At 38.5% G+C, this 17,826-nt stretch overlaps 1 protein-coding gene across 3 annotated transcripts in view; it reads left to right on the top strand.

Annotated features, from left to right (window-relative positions):
- Positions 1–17,826, top strand: part of LOC128670384 (uncharacterized) — a 33,011-nt gene that overhangs the window by 13,310 nt on the left and 1,875 nt on the right. For all 3 annotated transcript variants that reach the window (XM_053746012.2, XM_053746021.1, XM_064436006.1), the window contains 21 exons: positions 155–286; positions 907–985; positions 1,548–1,678; positions 2,324–2,481; positions 2,851–3,033; positions 3,381–3,544; positions 4,123–4,249; positions 4,885–5,045; positions 5,879–6,025; positions 7,201–7,342; positions 7,761–7,896; positions 8,390–8,589; positions 8,998–9,163; positions 10,104–10,435; positions 11,176–11,302; positions 12,581–12,764; positions 13,225–13,331; positions 14,608–14,739; positions 15,510–15,683; positions 16,266–16,344; positions 17,262–17,389. In XM_053746012.2, the coding sequence (XP_053601987.1) occupies positions 155–286; positions 907–985; positions 1,548–1,678; positions 2,324–2,481; positions 2,851–3,033; positions 3,381–3,544; positions 4,123–4,249; positions 4,885–5,045; positions 5,879–6,025; positions 7,201–7,342; positions 7,761–7,896; positions 8,390–8,589; positions 8,998–9,163; positions 10,104–10,435; positions 11,176–11,302; positions 12,581–12,764; positions 13,225–13,331; positions 14,608–14,739; positions 15,510–15,683; positions 16,266–16,344; positions 17,262–17,389 (3,189 nt within the window). The remainder of the gene's footprint in view (positions 1–154; positions 287–906; positions 986–1,547; positions 1,679–2,323; positions 2,482–2,850; positions 3,034–3,380; positions 3,545–4,122; positions 4,250–4,884; positions 5,046–5,878; positions 6,026–7,200; positions 7,343–7,760; positions 7,897–8,389; positions 8,590–8,997; positions 9,164–10,103; positions 10,436–11,175; positions 11,303–12,580; positions 12,765–13,224; positions 13,332–14,607; positions 14,740–15,509; positions 15,684–16,265; positions 16,345–17,261; positions 17,390–17,826) is intronic.

The following is a 17,826-nucleotide window of genomic DNA, read 5'->3' as shown; positions in this document are numbered from 1 at the left end:
ACGTCAAATTAGGTCTGCCAACTTCCAAAGAAGCAGATGAAGAAGTATGTATTTTACGTAAGTATTATTCGTTTAGCAAATGATTACCATGTTATTATATACGTCTTGATACTGAATACGTATAGTTAATGCTGAGGTTAAATTGTTGTCGTAGCATCTACCCAGAGCCGACCTGAAGACTATATCATCGACCGCGCGTCTCTTCTACACTTCCCCCAACGAGATCCTTATGAACACTGGTGACATCACCAATGAGATGTTCGTCATAAAGCAGGGTATGTGTGAGGTTAGTAGCCAGCTCAAATTCTTTGTAATTTGATTCTCGTCTTCTTGTTTTTCTAGATCTTTTCATGTTCGTGCAAGGCACCTACTGCCACTTAGAAAATAAATGAGGCCGCCATTTTAGCTGAGGTTGATCTACCAATCTTGATCATTATATTTGGTATTGTAATGGCAAAAGGTAGCTCATTAAAAATCTGTTTTCTACTCTTTATAAGTACACAGACTGTAAGTATCTTCCATTTCGTTTTATCACTTCCTACTTCAACAGGTAATCTCTTGCTATTCACATATTTTAAGTGTCACATAAATAGTTGAGGTTATGCAGTATTGTCGTCTACTCAATCATTGCCTGTGTGGCTTTCGGCACTAAAAAGTCTTTATTATTGTTTAGTTCATTCGGTTTTTGTTTTAATAATGAAGAATTTATTACCTACTAGCTGTTTCGCCCGCAGCTCCACCAGCGGCAGCTTATGTTGGGCCTCGGGTCATTAACTATATCTGTTCCAGCAAAATCATCCCCTCTGTTTACCCGTGAAAGCGTGGCAGATAGACAGCCATGAAAACAGACTTTTTTTATAATATTAGTAGTTTATAACATATTTATTTTAGTTTTATTTATTTCAGGTCATAAATCCAGACAATAGGGAAGTGGTTGCGTTGCTCGGCGCTAAAGGTCACTTCGGAGTGGTGGAATGTTTGTTGCGTGAGTTATTTTTTTCAGATTTTCATCATACTCAAGTGGGTCACTGTCTCTGTCAAGGCCAGTGCCAAACAATAGGGATATTAAAAAATTAATGACTGATGCTTACCTAGTTGAATTTCTTTTTGTAACTAGCTTTTGTCCGCGATTATTTAATGCGTCCGATCATAACTTATTATTGTTGTCACAAGCATGCGTACTTAGTTTTTTATACTCGTATGTATAGATTGACGACCTCGGTGGCGCAGTGGTAAAGTGCTTGCCTCTGAACCGAGAGGTCCCGGGTTCGATCCCCGGTCGGGTCATGATGGAAAATGATCTTTTTCTGATTGGCCCGGGTCTTGGATGTTTATCTATCTATTATTATATCTATCTGTTTATTATCTATATATGTATATGTTATAAAATATAGTATCGTTGAGTTAGTATCCCATAACACAAGTCTCGAACTTACTTTGGGGCTAGCTCAATCGGTGTGATTTGTCCTAATATATTTATTTATATAAAGTTATCCCGAAATTCATTGTACACATTATAAATTCTGATCTTTGTTACGTATCCTAAGGTCTCCCAACATATTACACGGTGCGCGCGGTGACCCACGTCCAGGTCTTCTCTATCTCCAAGAAGAAGCTGGAGAAGATTCTAGAAATACCACAGATTAAGTACGCGGTCAGATTTGCCAGGACCCTGCCGGTAAGCGACTGGCATTACTGACTTAGTTTAAATAATTTTTTGACGTCATTATGTGATGTATATCATCCTAAATTGAATAAAGAATTTTGAATTTGAATTTATGCTTTAGATGTACTATCGACTATGTTAAGTGTGTAACTTGACATGTATGGGTCTTTAGTCGCAGTAACACGTGGCGGGTAGTTTTTAAAGTAAGTTGTTGTTTGAATTAAGTAGTTGTAGACGCAGTTGGTAGCCGTAAAGTGAACGTGAACCTGATACAAGTGTTGGCGATGAACACACGAAAAGAAGTTAACATTAATATTTGAAGATGTCTTGTCACGTTCCTCGAATATGGGCAGTTCGTTTGTTTTTATTTTTGACGTGAATAGTTTTACAGTTTTTTTAAGTAGCTATATCATTTCCCAGTGCTGGGCAAAAGCCACCCCATTCTCTTTCCGTGTGCCCACACACGTAAATATTATTCATGGGTGACTGACGGACACAGAAAATGAGGCAGACCTATGACAAAATGATCGGATGAGCTTAGAAATTTCGACAAAAGATGAAATGGAAAAGAATGCGTAACATAAAATCGACCATAACGTTCGTTAAAGTCGATTTTTATATACCAGTGGACCGTCACAAATATTGTTATGTATGTAGGAGTACCGTAACCTGCAAGTCCGGCGGGAATCGTTCCTGTTCTTCGAGCCGCCGCGGCCGCCCCCCAATCGGGAGAAGTTCCGACTTCCCAAGAAATACGAGCAGGACACGGCATTCTTGCAGCCCTTCAACCGACTCGGCTTTCTGGCTGTGCTGAGGTGAATATTTAAACACATATATTATAAAAAGAAGTTTATATATTATACACATATATTATATCCCGTCTTTCTGTCTGTATGAACGCAATAAACAAACTACCGGATGGATTTGCTAGCTATGAGAAGAATTTCCAGTTTATAACCCTTTTGCTTGATTGACTTTTACAATCTGCGCGGGAGGAGAGCAACTAGCACATTTTATGTTGTTTTTTGCTCCCAAACCAGTTTGGAAGGTATATAATGTACCTATATAATATTCAAGCAAATATAATGATCTGTTATATTATTATTGATCATATAATGATAGTAAAGATATAACTCGAGCTGCGCTCTGAGAAATAATTTTTGATGGTGTCACTTCCACGACAGATACGTGTTCCCGCGCTTCACGATCCGGCCTGACAGCACATACCTGCAGCGCTACGAATGGTTCCGCGGCGTCTGCGCACTGATGACGGCCATGCTGTGCACCAGCTACACATACCTGGTGTTGCAGTGGCCCAGTTTGTACTACGTGCTGATTCTACTGGACATGAGTGCTTATTACGATATGTTCGTACCTCGTCAGGTCTTCAGTCCTATTCTTGTCGAGTTTGATATGTCACGAGCGGAATTTCACGTTTAGTTATGGTTATGCGTCAAACGATTTTTTGTGATAAGTACATAAATTTCACTCTTGCTAATGATTCTGATAGCGTGTTGTCAGATTTTATTCAATAATAAACATATAGTCCAGAAAGTGTGGGCAGAAAATCAGTGCTGGCCCTTTTGTTCAGCGTAACACTGACTGAAGCCTTCACCTATTGCAAGCACGGTCAAGTTTTCTTTGGGTTTGTAAAATGTTTGTTGGGTGTGGTGTGTGTATTCAATAAAGCTTACCTGTTCTATTCAATCCCCAGTGTTCAACGATTGCTGGTGGGGTATTACAACGACCTGGGAATCTTGGTGTACCACCCTGCGGCCACCTCGGCCTACTACTTGAAGGGCGCCTTTGCGGTGGACATGTTGGCCACCATACCCTTGGAATTTCTGGAGACCGAACAGAGATTTTACAGTTCTAGATGTAATTTTTCATTCTTTTTTTGGTTGACTCCGGTTGTTAGTTTTAAAGAGGCGCCTTTTAACGGCGGTTGAGTGGCGCCTCTTAACCAATTTACGAAATCTGGAGACCGAACAGTGAAAAATCACTGTTCGGTACAGTTTTAGATGTATTTTTTTTTACTGTGGTTATTAGGTTTAAAATAGTGTTTGAGTGGCGCCTCTATAATTATATATTTAGACTATTATAGGCACGTTTTGAGAAGAGAGGAGAACAACATAGGAGAAGTGTAATTAATTTATAATTTAATGGAAAAATAAAGAAGTAGAAGCTTGGAAAATGCATCTTTTTCACACATTCAGCTGTAGTAAACTAAGGGCCGTCTGCTGGTCGTCAACCCTCTTCGGGAATCCAGTTGCAGCCTTTCAGTTGTTAAGGCTTATCCCTTAGCCGCTTCGTACGACATCTACGGAAGAATATGGAGCGGTCTTCCTCTAATGCGAGACATTCCGCAGCAAATCATTCATATACTTCCGTCTACATACTCCTGGCAGGCGGTATCACTACTTTCAACTATATTATTTTGTTGTCACCTTTGACAGATAATTTGTACAAGCTCAGTCCGGTCCGTCAGATGCTGATGATGAACCGGCTGCTGCAGATGTACCGTCTACCTAACGCCATCAACAATCTCATCACTTACATCCAGCGCAGGGACATACATCTCATGTGAGTGAAAGCATTTATTTATGCTGTGCCCGCGACTGCGCCCGCGGCTATAACTAGCCTATGATGCTCTCCAGCTCTCACACACAAGAAGAGCCCGTGAGACATCCAGATAAATATGATATGATAAACCTACATATTGTGCTTGTATTCATATTTATAATTTGTATAAAATTATTCCAACTAATATTGTCTACGCGCATGCGCTGTGACAAGCTCGCGCCTGCGCGATGTTTCTTTTCTTTAAAAACAAATGCTGTCATCCGCCATTTTTTTAGCTGTTGTTACTTTTAAATGTATTGCTCGTGATTTACCAGCCCTAAATAAACAATCTTTGTCAAATACCGAGTATAATTGTTTATAACATATACTCAGACAAGATCCTACAGTTTCATATTATAAATGCGAAAGTAAGTTCTTGAAATTTCGCATATCTATAGTCAGTCGCAGGAGTACGAAGAAGGGTAAACCAACTAAGCAAAAAGTGCTATTCCTATGGGATTTACTATAAACGACTCTGCAATATTGCATTGCGTTATTTACCCATTATCAAACATTGAAGGTTAAAGTTGCAGAAGTACATCTGGGACAGTCGTGCTTTTTCGTGGCCTGTAGTATGTTTTAACTTAATGTTCCAGTATACAAGCTCTGCCATTCTTCCTGACGCTGCTTAATGTCCTGACATGCACCATGATATTCAACTCCGTCGACATCTACACGACCGCGTCGGCGACCACTTGGCGGATAGTTCCCTTCGCAGACAAAGGAGGCTCCTGGGTGGTGCTGTTCGAACGTGTCTGTGAGTTGTCCTTTTAACCCCAGACGCAAAAAGAGGGGTGTTGTGAGGTTAACGTATCTGTCTGTGTGTCTGTGTAGCTGTAGCTCCCCAACGGATGATCCGATTTTGTTCATTTATGTCATAGCTAATTTTAGCCATGTTTCATAAAAATCGGTTCAGCAAAATGTAGCGATATGAATATTGAAAGTCGGGTTTTTTTTTTTATTTGTGTAACAAATAAACTTGTATGCTAAAGTATATACTATGAATAAGATCTGTGTGCATAGTGCGACTTTGCTATATACACGTCCATTGCGCTGTGGTTGTTGTTGCGTCACTATTAATCGACTCGATAGCGAGAAGTGAAATGAAAACCCGCACTAAGTCCTCTGTATTGTAAAGTAATATGAATATAGTATATCATGTGCGTGTAAAAAAACTGCAAACTTAAATTTAGTACTACCTAGATTTTCACTAAATCCGATTAACAAAAATATCAATATGACGTTTTTTCATGACAACCAAAAATAATGTAGCTTCTTATGCAAAGGAAGACTTGAAGCTTACTTTTCAATCTTCTGCATAGTCGTATTCCTCATGTCTGAGGGTCGTGGTCATTACGTGTAATGAAACACACACAACTTTCTTGGCACTATTAATGGAGTGGTTTGCCATTGTCTTCTCCATTTCACACAGATTGGTATACAAACTCATGTGGCATGAGTAGGATTCGAACCTGGAACTTTTTTATCCACAGGCGGGCATCTTAACCATTACACCGACACAGCTCCAATGCTTTTCCAAGCTCGTTATTTAATTGCGGCTTTAACCTTTATATTAATTTATCTGCTCAGTTCGTTTCAACATTACGGAGACTCCCTTCAACCTCCACCTGGCGACCTACTTCTGGATGGTGTACACGACCACCACCACCGGCTACAGCTGCTTCCACCCCACCAACTTCGGCCTCATGAAGGTCTTGTTCATTGGCATGGTTATAAGTAAGAAATCCATATTTCTAATTGACCGAAGCGAAGCGAGCGAGATCTAACATTCTACTTGGGGCAAAAATACATTTTTTGCATGTATGTTATGTATGTATGTTATGTATGTATGTATGCATGCATGTATGTATGTATGTATGTATGTATGTATGTATGTATGTATGTATGTATGTATGTATGTATGTATGTATGTATGTATGTATGTATGTATGTATGTATGTATGTACGTATGTATGTATGTATGTATGTATGTATGTATGTATGTCTGTATGTATGTCTGTATGTATGTATGTATGTATATCTGTATGTATGTATGTATGTTTGCAACGCGATAACTTTCGAACCATTGCTCTGATTTTGATTAAATGTAAACAAAAAATTTTGAACATTTAAAAACTTTTAAATATTAAGTGGGGCATCAAAATCGGTTTAGTCGTTTTTGAAATATTCACAGTTTTGTAAAAATATTGTGTTCGTGAGGTCTTTTGCGATTCGCGGCGAACAACTAAATCTACTAGAAAATCTACTGGATGGAATGTTATAAAATTTGGTACACGGGTAGAATAGGTATGGCCTGGAATAACTCTTAGGGTAGTTTTTATCTCGAAATTCAAATAATTTATTCAGAAATTACACCTTCACAGACACTTTTTCTCGTCAATTTTTATATTAATAGTAATTTCTCACAAGCCACAAACTACTGGCATTTCGGAACGACCACTGCTGAGCAAAAATGCCGAAAGAAACTCATTTGTACAGTGTTGGTCCCTATCATGCCAGAAGGGCTTACCATTATTGTTTCTTAAAATGTTTTTTTCTAATAATATATAAAAGTACATAATGTACATAATTCCCACGGGAGCGAAGCCTCGGGGCGTAGTTACTAAGTATATTTCTTTTATGTAACCTCAGGTCCCACTACTTACAGTACCTATTATAAATGTGAAAGTCTGTTTTCACGTTTAGCCGCTGTACCGAATTTGGTTAAATTCAGAATAGATATAGTTAATGATTTGAGGTCTAACAAACTGTATAAAAATATTTCCTCATTTTTTAACGTACAAAGTCAGTTGAGAATTTGGGCATGTCCATTTGCCCTCAATGATGGATCCGCCTCTGCACTGTACTGGCGTGATAACACCGCAGTATTCCTTACCAGTCGACACTGACAGGTACCATGGTCATCACTTACTTCTCCGTGAGCATCATCAGTGTCCGCGCGAACGTGAACAAGGAACTGGCCGGCTTCCAGGAGGACCTTCGAGACATGATCAAGTTCATGCGCAGAGAGGATCTTGACAAGAATCTGCAGAAGTAACTATATACTCAATTACCTATATCTATCCATTATCCACATCTGGCTGTCATATTCGCTGCCAGGCTAATTTATCCCTCAGTCGCCTCGTACGACATTCCCGGTAGGAAACCCATGGGGGGTTTTCCTTTATCACATAATTTACTTGTGTTTTTTTTAGTAGGTACAAGCTTCATTACATTTTTTTCAAGCTTTTATTCCACTTGCAATAAAAAACCAATAAAAGTTAAATATTGTATGACATGATATCCACCAACCAGGTGGTCCGATGATATCGTCAAAATAACTGGGAAAGGCTAGACAAAAGCCGCTTTCAACCGGTCATTGTGGAAGTCTTTTGGAGAGGCCTATGTCCAGCTGTGGACTTCTTGTGGCTGAGATGATTATAATTTCTGTAAAACAAAACGTTTATTATAGTGAGGTGCTATCGTATTACGAGTATAACTGGGACAAGATGGGAGGAGTCGATTACAACAAGGTGCTCAAGCTGTGCGACCAGATCACACTCAGGACCGACGCTATTTTGCACATTTATGGACCTACTTTTGCTAAGGTTACTAACTTAATCGCTAGAAGCGGTGCTGGTGTAATGGTTAAGACGCCCGCCTGTGGATCGAGAGGTCCCAGGTACGAATCCTACTCGTGCCACATGAGTTTGTATATCCCGTATCTCTCTCGTTTAGATCCTCCATCGTGAAAAACGTGAGCAGTTGGGGCCGCAAGTTTGAAAGAACGTCGTGGTCTTGACATTTTTGATCGAATTATTCATATAGCTAGTTGATAAATATAAACCGCTTGTGACCGCTTTCCATCAGGTGGGCCGCATGCTTGTTTGCCTATTTAGTAGTATAAAAAATCTATTAGAATTATTATAATATTATAACAAACAAATGTTCATAAAACTATGTCAGTAATTGAAACTTTTGATCCATCCACATTGCCAGGAATAATAAAGGCTTCTGGGGCTAGCATCGACTGTCTAATATATGGTAACTCCAAAAGTAAACGTTTCATGTATCATATCAGTCCTGAATTCTATTCCATAGTGCCCTTTCCTGATGAGATGTGACATATCACTGCTCCGCATCGTGGGCCGAGAGGTCAGGAGCGTGTACCTTCTGCGTGATATGCACATCTTCGACGTGGATGACGTCATCTCGGATCTCTATTTCCTCGTCTATGGCCAGGTGCAAGTGCGCGTCTTCTACGATGACAGGAGCACGGTTGCCAAACTACATAGGGGCAGGTAAAAATTCATTCAATTTGGCATTGGCATTCTTTTAGATCCTTCGTTCCAGACCTGGATACGGTCAATACAAGTTTATCACGCAAATCACGTTCATAAAGACGGCGCGACAAGGGAGTTCTTCGGAGAGTTCTTTATGTTATACTAGCTGCGCCCCGGGGCTGCGCTCCTGTGGGAATTACGGGATAAATCTTACCATATGTGTTACTCCAGGTTATATTCTATCCATGTACCAAATTTCAATACAATCGGTCCCGTAGATTTTGTGTGAAAGTGTAACAAACTTATGTTTGTATAACATTAGTAGGTTGTGTGGATATTTCTGTTGTCGAGAGTGACAGTGTACCTACAAATTTGATTGTCTATATATATACATATATGTCTATCTATCTAATATGATATTCCCAGTGTGTTTGGCAACCTGGACCAAGTAGCGATGGCGCGCAGCCAGTCCACTGTGGTGGCCCTCAGCCGGATCCATATCCTTCAGATCAAGACGTTCAACTTCCACCGCATCCTGGCCGACTTCCCCAGGGTGAACAGGATGATGGCTAAATGTCGGGCTGCCAATAAGGTACATTTAATTATTTTATATTACAAATTTTAATGAATCTTGGTCGATGTGGTACGAACTTGTTTTGTATTAAATTATTGAAATAAATAAAAATACATATAGTTATTATTTCAAAAATTAGTGGCCTCCCCGACTTCGTTTAGTAAAATCTCAATATAAAAAGTGGCCTATGTTACTCTTGAAGGTTTCGTCTATCTCTGTCCCAAATTTCATCAAAATCGGCCCAGTAATTTTTGAGTTTGTTCATTACAAACAAAAAACCAAAATATAAATATTTTCTCTTTTTTATAATAGTGTGGATATTGGATATGGATTAGACTCGAGAACGTACAATATTACCCACCAAAATAATTTAACATGATTGCAGTAACATTGGCAAAATAATTGCAATAAAGCTTCACATGTCAAAATATTCCTTAATTATACCTAAAATAAGATACAAATATATCTTGAGGAAAGGAGACGCGTACATGTAATATAAATGGTGAAGCTAATAGCATTGACGACCTCGGTGGCGCAGTGGTAAAGTTCTTGCCACTGAACCGAGAGGTCCCGGGTTCGATCCCCGGTCGGGTCATGATGGAAAATGATCTTTTCTGATTGACCCGGGTCTTGGATGTTTATCTATTTATGTATTTGTTATAAAATATAGTATCGTTGAGTTAGTATCCCATAACACAAGTCTCGAACTTACTTTGGGGCTAGCTCAATCTGTGTGATTTGTCCTAATATATATTTATTTATTTATAAGATATAAAAAAGACGACCATGAAACATAGAACAAGTAGCACGTCATTGCGTCCACACTTTCTGTCTTTTACACGAAGATGGGAAAAAGAGACAGCACGTGGACGTTAGTAATTAACGTGCAACGTGTTTGCATGTTTCGTGGTAGGCTTTCAGATGTATATTGACCCTTGAGCCCTGTGATTGGTTACAGAACTTCATCCCCAACACAGGGGCGCAAAATACTCGCAACACAAAGGAACGCCTCAGCGTGAACGCATCTCGGCTCTTACGTGGCCGACGAGGCATCATCAAGCACCTCTACTTTAAGGACCAGATCCTTCAAATTTACCTCATCGTAGTGTCCCTCGCCTGCGTCTACCTCGATGTCTACAATGCTGGTTTCCAAAACAACTCTGTTCCTCTAATAATTGTTCTGTATTTGTTGGATTTTTTGTTTTATATGAAGATATTGATACAATTTTCGTTGCCATATATTGTCAATACGGAGAATTTGAAGAAGGTGATCACGCCGTTGAGACGAGGGTATGAATTTAGTCTTATTTTCTCATCTTAAGTACCTAGATGTAGATATCCTAATCTTAACTAATAATATAAATGCGAAAGCAAGTTTGTTTGTTACCTCTTCAAGCTCTTCTTATCTATTCAATCGATATTCTTGAAATTTAGCATTCATGTAATTTGAAGTGTTCAAAAGGAAATAACTACACCCGTGATTATTGTGAAATTTATGCAGTCGAAGTAGCGGGCAAAAAGCTAGTTATATTGTATTTGTTTTCAAGGCTCGATTATCATTTATGTGTGAGATTGGGATAGAAACAAATTTATGAAATCTTCGGAATCTTTTAAACATTTCACATAAAATTTAAATATTCAAATTTTTATATCTTGTATTAATAGTACATTGTTCACCAAGAAACTAAAGTCTGTTACGTCTCGGGTTAATATAAAAGCTATTTAAAATAGAACTTAACGCTTTTAAGAACTTTAAACGTTGGTAGGTACTATATTAAAATAAATAACTTGGTTTGAGATGAATTCCCTTATATTATCGAGACATGTATCGTGACAAGATCAATACAATTTTTCTTTACGTTAGGCCAGTGAAGTTGATAGAACAAACCTCTAACAGTTAACACCCGAGTCGAGGGTCGCAAACACACGTGTGAATCTTACTTTTTTTCGAGTGATAGTGCTTCATACAACACCTGCCAACCTTATCAAAAATAAATACATATTAATATATTTTTTGTATCTATCTGCAGTTACTTCAGGGGAGATTTCAGATACGACTTGATGTCCTGTGTTCCTATTGAACTGTTCAGTCTGGCAAACCGAAAATATCGTTGGATGATCTTTTCATGGTTGCGCCTCAACAGACTTCTAAGGATTGTAAGTCAAACTATGCACTTAGGCAGACGTATGAATCTGACTAATATTTAAATAATTATACTCATTATTCAGTTATTAGTCGAGACGAGTCATAGAAGAAAATTTAAACATCTTTGAAATTTCAGAATAAAAATATTTAGATTGTAATCACCCAAAAATCATTGCTCTTGATCTAAATGAAATCATTTATTCAGAAATTAGTCCTTTATAGGCGCTTTTTCACGTTATATTCTAAATTAAATATTTACCAAAGCTACAAACTATTAGCATTTCGGAACGACCACTGCTGAGATTCCAAAACTAATTAATTTTAAACAGTGTTTGCCCCTACCATGCCAGAAGGGCTTACCATATAGTTGAAGGACCCCGTTCAAACATTTTTTTCATATGCATATTTTTGCATAAAAATCATGTCTATTCCGCTTTCGCAGAGAAATTCACACGCGGGTGACGCCGCGTGCAAAATCTTTATAACCTAACATAATATGTATTACTCGTCTAGCAGTTGATACCATAAATAATCATAATAGACTAGGCGCCGAAGATTATTACGTAATTAAATATGTAGAAAAATATAGTATTATAAGTGTAACTTAACGCTAATATTACATGCCTCTAAGGGTTTAACTGTTGAAACTTTTGTATGTGCATCTACCTTTTATAATACAGTTACTTACTGCAGGCCTACTATCAACTTTTACAGAATGATTACAATGCAACTCAGTTCACTTTAGGCACCTAAAATGAATCGCATTCATACTAAAAATTAACTCGATGGTACGAATTTGCGATGCAGATCAGTTTAGGTCGTAAAGTGGATCGCGTTAAGAGTAGATGGTAACCCACCTGCAATAAAAACATTTAAGTTTTAGAAAGAAAAGAAAATCGCAATACCTGTAAAAGGACATCTTCTTCATAGTCGTTTTCCTCATGGCTGAGGGTCGTGGTCATTACGTGGAATTAAACGCACATAACAACTTTCAACAAGCAAACTCCACTTCACACACAAGTTAATATAATAAACCAGTGTGCAGGTTTCCTCACGATGTTTTCCTTCACCGGAAGCAAGTGGTGGTCGATGAAAACTACTACTATACATGAGTCAGATTGGTATACAAACTCATGTGGCACGAGTAGGATTCGAACCTGGGACCTTTCGATCCACAGTTTCTTAACCATTTCCACCGCTTCTAAGATATAAGCACTACTTATATTTAATGACTCTAAGATCATCATAACACTTGGCTGGCGAATATATGGATATATTTGATTGAACAGGTGACAGTGTACAAATGCCTAATCCGTCATCAGGAGCGCCTGAACATCAACCTAACACTGACTACGGTCGTCGGCGTGGTCATATGGTTCTCCCTCTTCATCCACACCTCCTCTTGTCTCTGGTACTTCATCGCCGTCATGGAGGACAATAGAAGGCCCTTTTCTTCATGGATTTATAAAAACGGTATTTCTTTTATATATATATATATATTTAATTTAAAAATATTTTTGACATCATGCAATTAATCCCATACGTTTTTTTTTTCTAAACCTTAAATTTTGTAAATATCATCTATATGTCTGTATTAACTCAAAAATTACCGAACGGAGTTTTGCACGGTTTCACCAATAGATTGTGTGAATACTGAGAATGGTTTGGGTGTATATGTAATGTATCATGGTTTTACCCGAGCGACGCCGGGTCGGGCCACTAGTCATTATTTAATTTAAGTAATTAAAGTACGTGTCGTGTAATGATGAACGGATGTCGACTATAACAGTAATATTTTAGAAGACCATTCTCAAGATGAGTGCGACGCGGCCTCATAACCAAACCGTAACCCCTATTTTAATGTATCAAGTCAATTTCTTATGTTAGTTTAATCAGATTGGTTATAGTTAAATATTTATGATTTGTTTCAAAGCCACCTCGAGCTGGTGCAGGCAATACTACATCTGTTCCATGTACTCCATCCTCACCACGTTCACACAGAACGGGGTTGGGGACATCTTGGCCAAGAACCATTCTGAGGTACAGTATTTTATTAGTAAAAAGCATTTTTTTATATCGAAGCTTATTTGCAGAAGGTCGCCACGTCGACCTTCATTGTTTAACCGGAGGAAATATGGCGACAGTCGCAAGGACCGTACAGTCGAAAGAGTAACAGTTCAAAGGGCTCCCAGGTGGGAACGAACCTCGACTTGGTTTGGGCTTTACTCGAAAAATGGCCAGAGCGGTATATTGCTCAAGGTGCCTGAAGGGCCTATTGAAAGAAGCGTTCTGGTGCTGCCGGGCGGTACCAAGTGAACGTTGAAGATGTCCTATTTCCTCTCGGTTTCTGCTATTCGAAATACCCTGAGCCATGCGATTACCTGGTTGGTTTTCGAAAGGGGACTGTAAAAAGCAAGCTGTCATGACAGGTACAGTGTAAACAGCAAGCTGCTGCGTGGAAGCAGATCTGACAACCTTAACTGGCTATATGTCCATGATTGTATTCAATTATACATGTTCCATATTTTGTATGTGCTGGAAGGCACATTATGAATTGTTGGATCGACTTTATGCAATCGGTAACACCTACCACTCTGCATTCGTCTGGTCATAGCCCATCTCGTCCATAAAATCTGCAGTATTCACGATCAAACTTCTTAGAGCCATCCCCCATTGCTACGTTGTGCTCCGTTGCGACGACGCAACGCTGCACGATGCCAGCTCCGTCATGCTTCGATATATTCTCTAGATTTTGACGTTGATGTACGCCGAAACTGCATTCAGTTTTGTAGGTATATTGTTCTGCGTTGATCCGTGATCGCACATCAACGTACGTCGGGGAATGACGGAGCACGTGTATAGCTCTTATAGTTGAAAAAGTGTTTTATGAGCCAAGTCTAGACAAAACAATTCTTTGTTCTCTGCTTTGTTGTTAATGTCTACCACTTCCGCTGTAAACCACAGACGGTACCAAAGCAGATGGTACCCAATCCCAAATCAAAGGAACGTTTTTGATGAGCATGTGTTTAATAACAGTATAAACATAATTTACGACTAGACAGTTAAGTGGAAATCGCATGAACATGTAGCTATAAATATTTATACGATTTTCTTTATGTTGATGATATCATCAGTACGGATGTTTGTTCATTAACTTTGTGTCCACAGTAGATTAAATTTAGAAGAAATGTTTCATGTGAAAAATTTGTTACATACCTGGCTGCAAAAATCAGCTTTGTACACTGAAAAGGTAATACAATTGCAAGTTCAATAAAGATTTGTCATTTCAAAGAAGCGCGTTATATCTTGCTTTCAGGTCATTTTCATATCAGTATTCCAAATAATATCGGCGATGGTGTACATGGTGTATGTGGGCGAGTTCTCCAACATCATCCAGTACCAATCGTTCAGGAATTTCGGCTTCTACTGCAAGTATTTGGAGCTTCAGGTATCTGGCAGTCTTTGAGTACCACTATCCCATCATACTCGTAATATATCAATCCACTAATAGGTACCTATTGCTGCGAAAATTTGCGAAAACAATAAAATTACTAAAGATAAGTCTTTAAGGACATTATCGTCTATGTCATGAGCAGGTAAATTGTTATTATATGTCTTTATTATATCTTTAGGAAGTAGGATGCTTCTTCCTATTAATTAAAATAACTGAGGATGTATGTTAGTTACTCTTTTACGTAAAATCTACTTAGCCGATTGTCATAAAATTTGGTAGACGGGTAAAATATAACCTGAAATAACATATAGGATACTTTTTAACCTGATATTGCCAAGGGTGCGATGCCCCGGGGCGCAGCTATTTTTCTGTAAAGTAGAGATTACCAATTAACGTTATGTCCGTCCATGTATTTTTCTACGTAAGTTTTAAATAAAATATATATTATGTATATGTAGTTGTATATTCATATTTTGTAGTTTGGTATATATAAATAATTTAATTGGACGTTATTATATTTAAATGTAAGTTAATTATGTCGCTTCCACTGGATGTATTATCAATCTGTGACATAATGACACAGAAAATATGCGGGGCGCAATAAAAGAAGACATACCTATCTTTTGTTGCGCCCTGCGTGTTTTCTGTTTCTCCTAATGGTTAGCTTATATGAATTTTTAGCATATACTATAACAAAGAGCAATATACTTACGTTTTTACTTGAAACAATATAGCTAAATAGATAAATAAAATGTATTTGACAGCACTTCCTGAATAACAACCGCGTGTCGAAAAACCTAGTGAATGCTGTGAACGCCTACGCTCTGCATTTGTGGAGAGAAGCTAGGGGGGTGCAAGTCCCCAATTTCCTGGTCTCCGCGCCCCCCGCCATCAAGCTGAAGGTCATGGCTGCGGCGTACATGGCACATCTTGAGAATGTAATGTATTTCGTTATTGTGTAGGTAATAAGTGATTTTGTCACTTTTCACGCTGGCTGGGTCGATTTTGATTAAATTTGCAATCTGTACTACCTATTATTATAAAGAGGTAAGCGTTTGTGAGTTTGTATGTTTGAGGCGGGTAATGTCCGGAACTACCGAACCGATTTCAAATTCTTTCACCATAATAAATGTACATTATCCAAGATTGCTACAGGCTATATTTTAACTCAAAATTCCCACGGGAGCGAAGCCCCGGCAAACATCTAGTTGTTAATGACCAGGGGCTCGATTCTCATGCAGTCGAAGTTGACTTAAAAACCTTTCTCAAAATATTTCCGATAGTTTGAAGCAAATTTTCAAACGACAAAGTTGGATCGATCTATGCGTCGCTCGAAATTTTATTACTGATTTTTTGTAAATGCCGAAAAGATGAAAAAATTAAAATTGATGAAGTGAACTTTGATGGCGTGAGACTCGGCCCCTTGAGGTCAAGTATAGAACCGCGAGCGGCGCTGTTCGCAATAGCTAATAATAGAATAGTGCTCTATACAATTAAACATAATAACAAATATGTTACAGCACATCGTGTTCGAAGCATGTGAGAAGGCGTTCCTTCGTCAGCTCGTCGGAAAGCTGAAAATGTATTATTACAACCGTGGTTAGTAAACCCAGATACTAGTGTAGCACAGTAGTGTAGGTATATGAAACTTTACGCTGGCTGACCGAATAATGCTTACATCAATATAGAACTGGAACACTAGAATATAGAACCATGAAACAAAAATAACGTAATTACTACGTCTCCATAAGTTCTCTTTTTTTACATGATGCGTACACGATATGGGGATCCGCTACGAGAGCGAAAATGGCAAATTTTTCTGTTGTAAAATTGAAAATCATTACCCATTTTTGGAACTAAATACAAACATATAAACACGTTGCAAGTTACTAATGTGCCGTCCGTTTTTCCAATACCGTGTACTCATTATCACTAAGGTATAGAACGTTTGGACGCAATGACATGCTCCTTGTTTTGACGACCTCGGTGGCGCAGTGGTATAAAGTACTTGCCTCTGAACCGTGAGGACCCGGTGTCCCATAACACAAGTTTTGAACTTACTTTGGGGCTAACTCAATCAGTGTGATTTGTCCTAATATATTTATTTACTTGTGTTTCACGGTAGCCGCCTCAGTTTTCTTGTTTTATCACTTCTCCGTTTCAATCACCACAATATTTTCTGTTTTTGGAAAGACATTATCCTACTAGTATTATAAATGTGAAAGTTTGTGTGTATGTTTGTTACTCTTTCACGCAAAATCTACTGTACCGATTGTTACATGGGCTTAGTTGTATTTTACCCATGTATCAATTTGGTACATGGATAGGATACAACCTGGAATAACACCTATGGTACTTTTTATTCCGAAATTCCCACAGGAACGAAGCCCCGGGGCGCAGCTGTTATACAATAAATCGTGTAAAATATCTGAGCAACATCGTCCAATTACACTAGTCGGCAAAATATTAGATTAGTTTCGATTAGCAGAAATACTTTAAGTTAATTTTCTCTGCAGAAATGTTCATAGTGAAGGAAGGTGAGATTACAGACACCATGTACATAGTCCACACCGGCCGTGTCAAAGAAACTTCCTCGGGATCCACCACCGCCAGGACTATTATCGCTGGAGGGAGTTTTGGCTTGGTAAGGTTATATCATTGTCTTATTCCGCATGGCTGAGGGTCGTGGTCATTACGTGGAGCAACACATTAATGTTTTCCTTCACCGGAAGCAAGTGATGGTCGATGAAAACTAACGTGAGTCAAATTGGTAACCAAACTTATGTGGCACGAGTAGAATTAAGGTTCACAAGCGGGCGCCATTCTTGTACCATCGTTTAGCTAACATTTCTTTAGAGAGCCTGCAATGATTATACTTAATTTTGGGTAGGATTGATTCATCTCATTATTTTTGGGCTGGTGATCATATGACTACATAATATATGTTAATGGGACTTAGCGCAAAAGTTCAAAGCGTTTAAGTGTAAAAAAACACGGGCTATCATAGTTTGGGATACCTATAAAACATTACGCCTGTACTTCTGTTCTTTTTGTTCCTTAAACAGTTAAGTGGAATTCACC

Source organism: Plodia interpunctella, chromosome 1 (genome assembly GCF_027563975.2).
Source record: "Plodia interpunctella isolate USDA-ARS_2022_Savannah chromosome 1, ilPloInte3.2, whole genome shotgun sequence".
NCBI classification, from domain to species: Eukaryota; Metazoa; Arthropoda; class Insecta; order Lepidoptera; family Pyralidae; genus Plodia; species Plodia interpunctella.
This window is presented reverse-complemented; position numbering and strand designations above follow the sequence as displayed.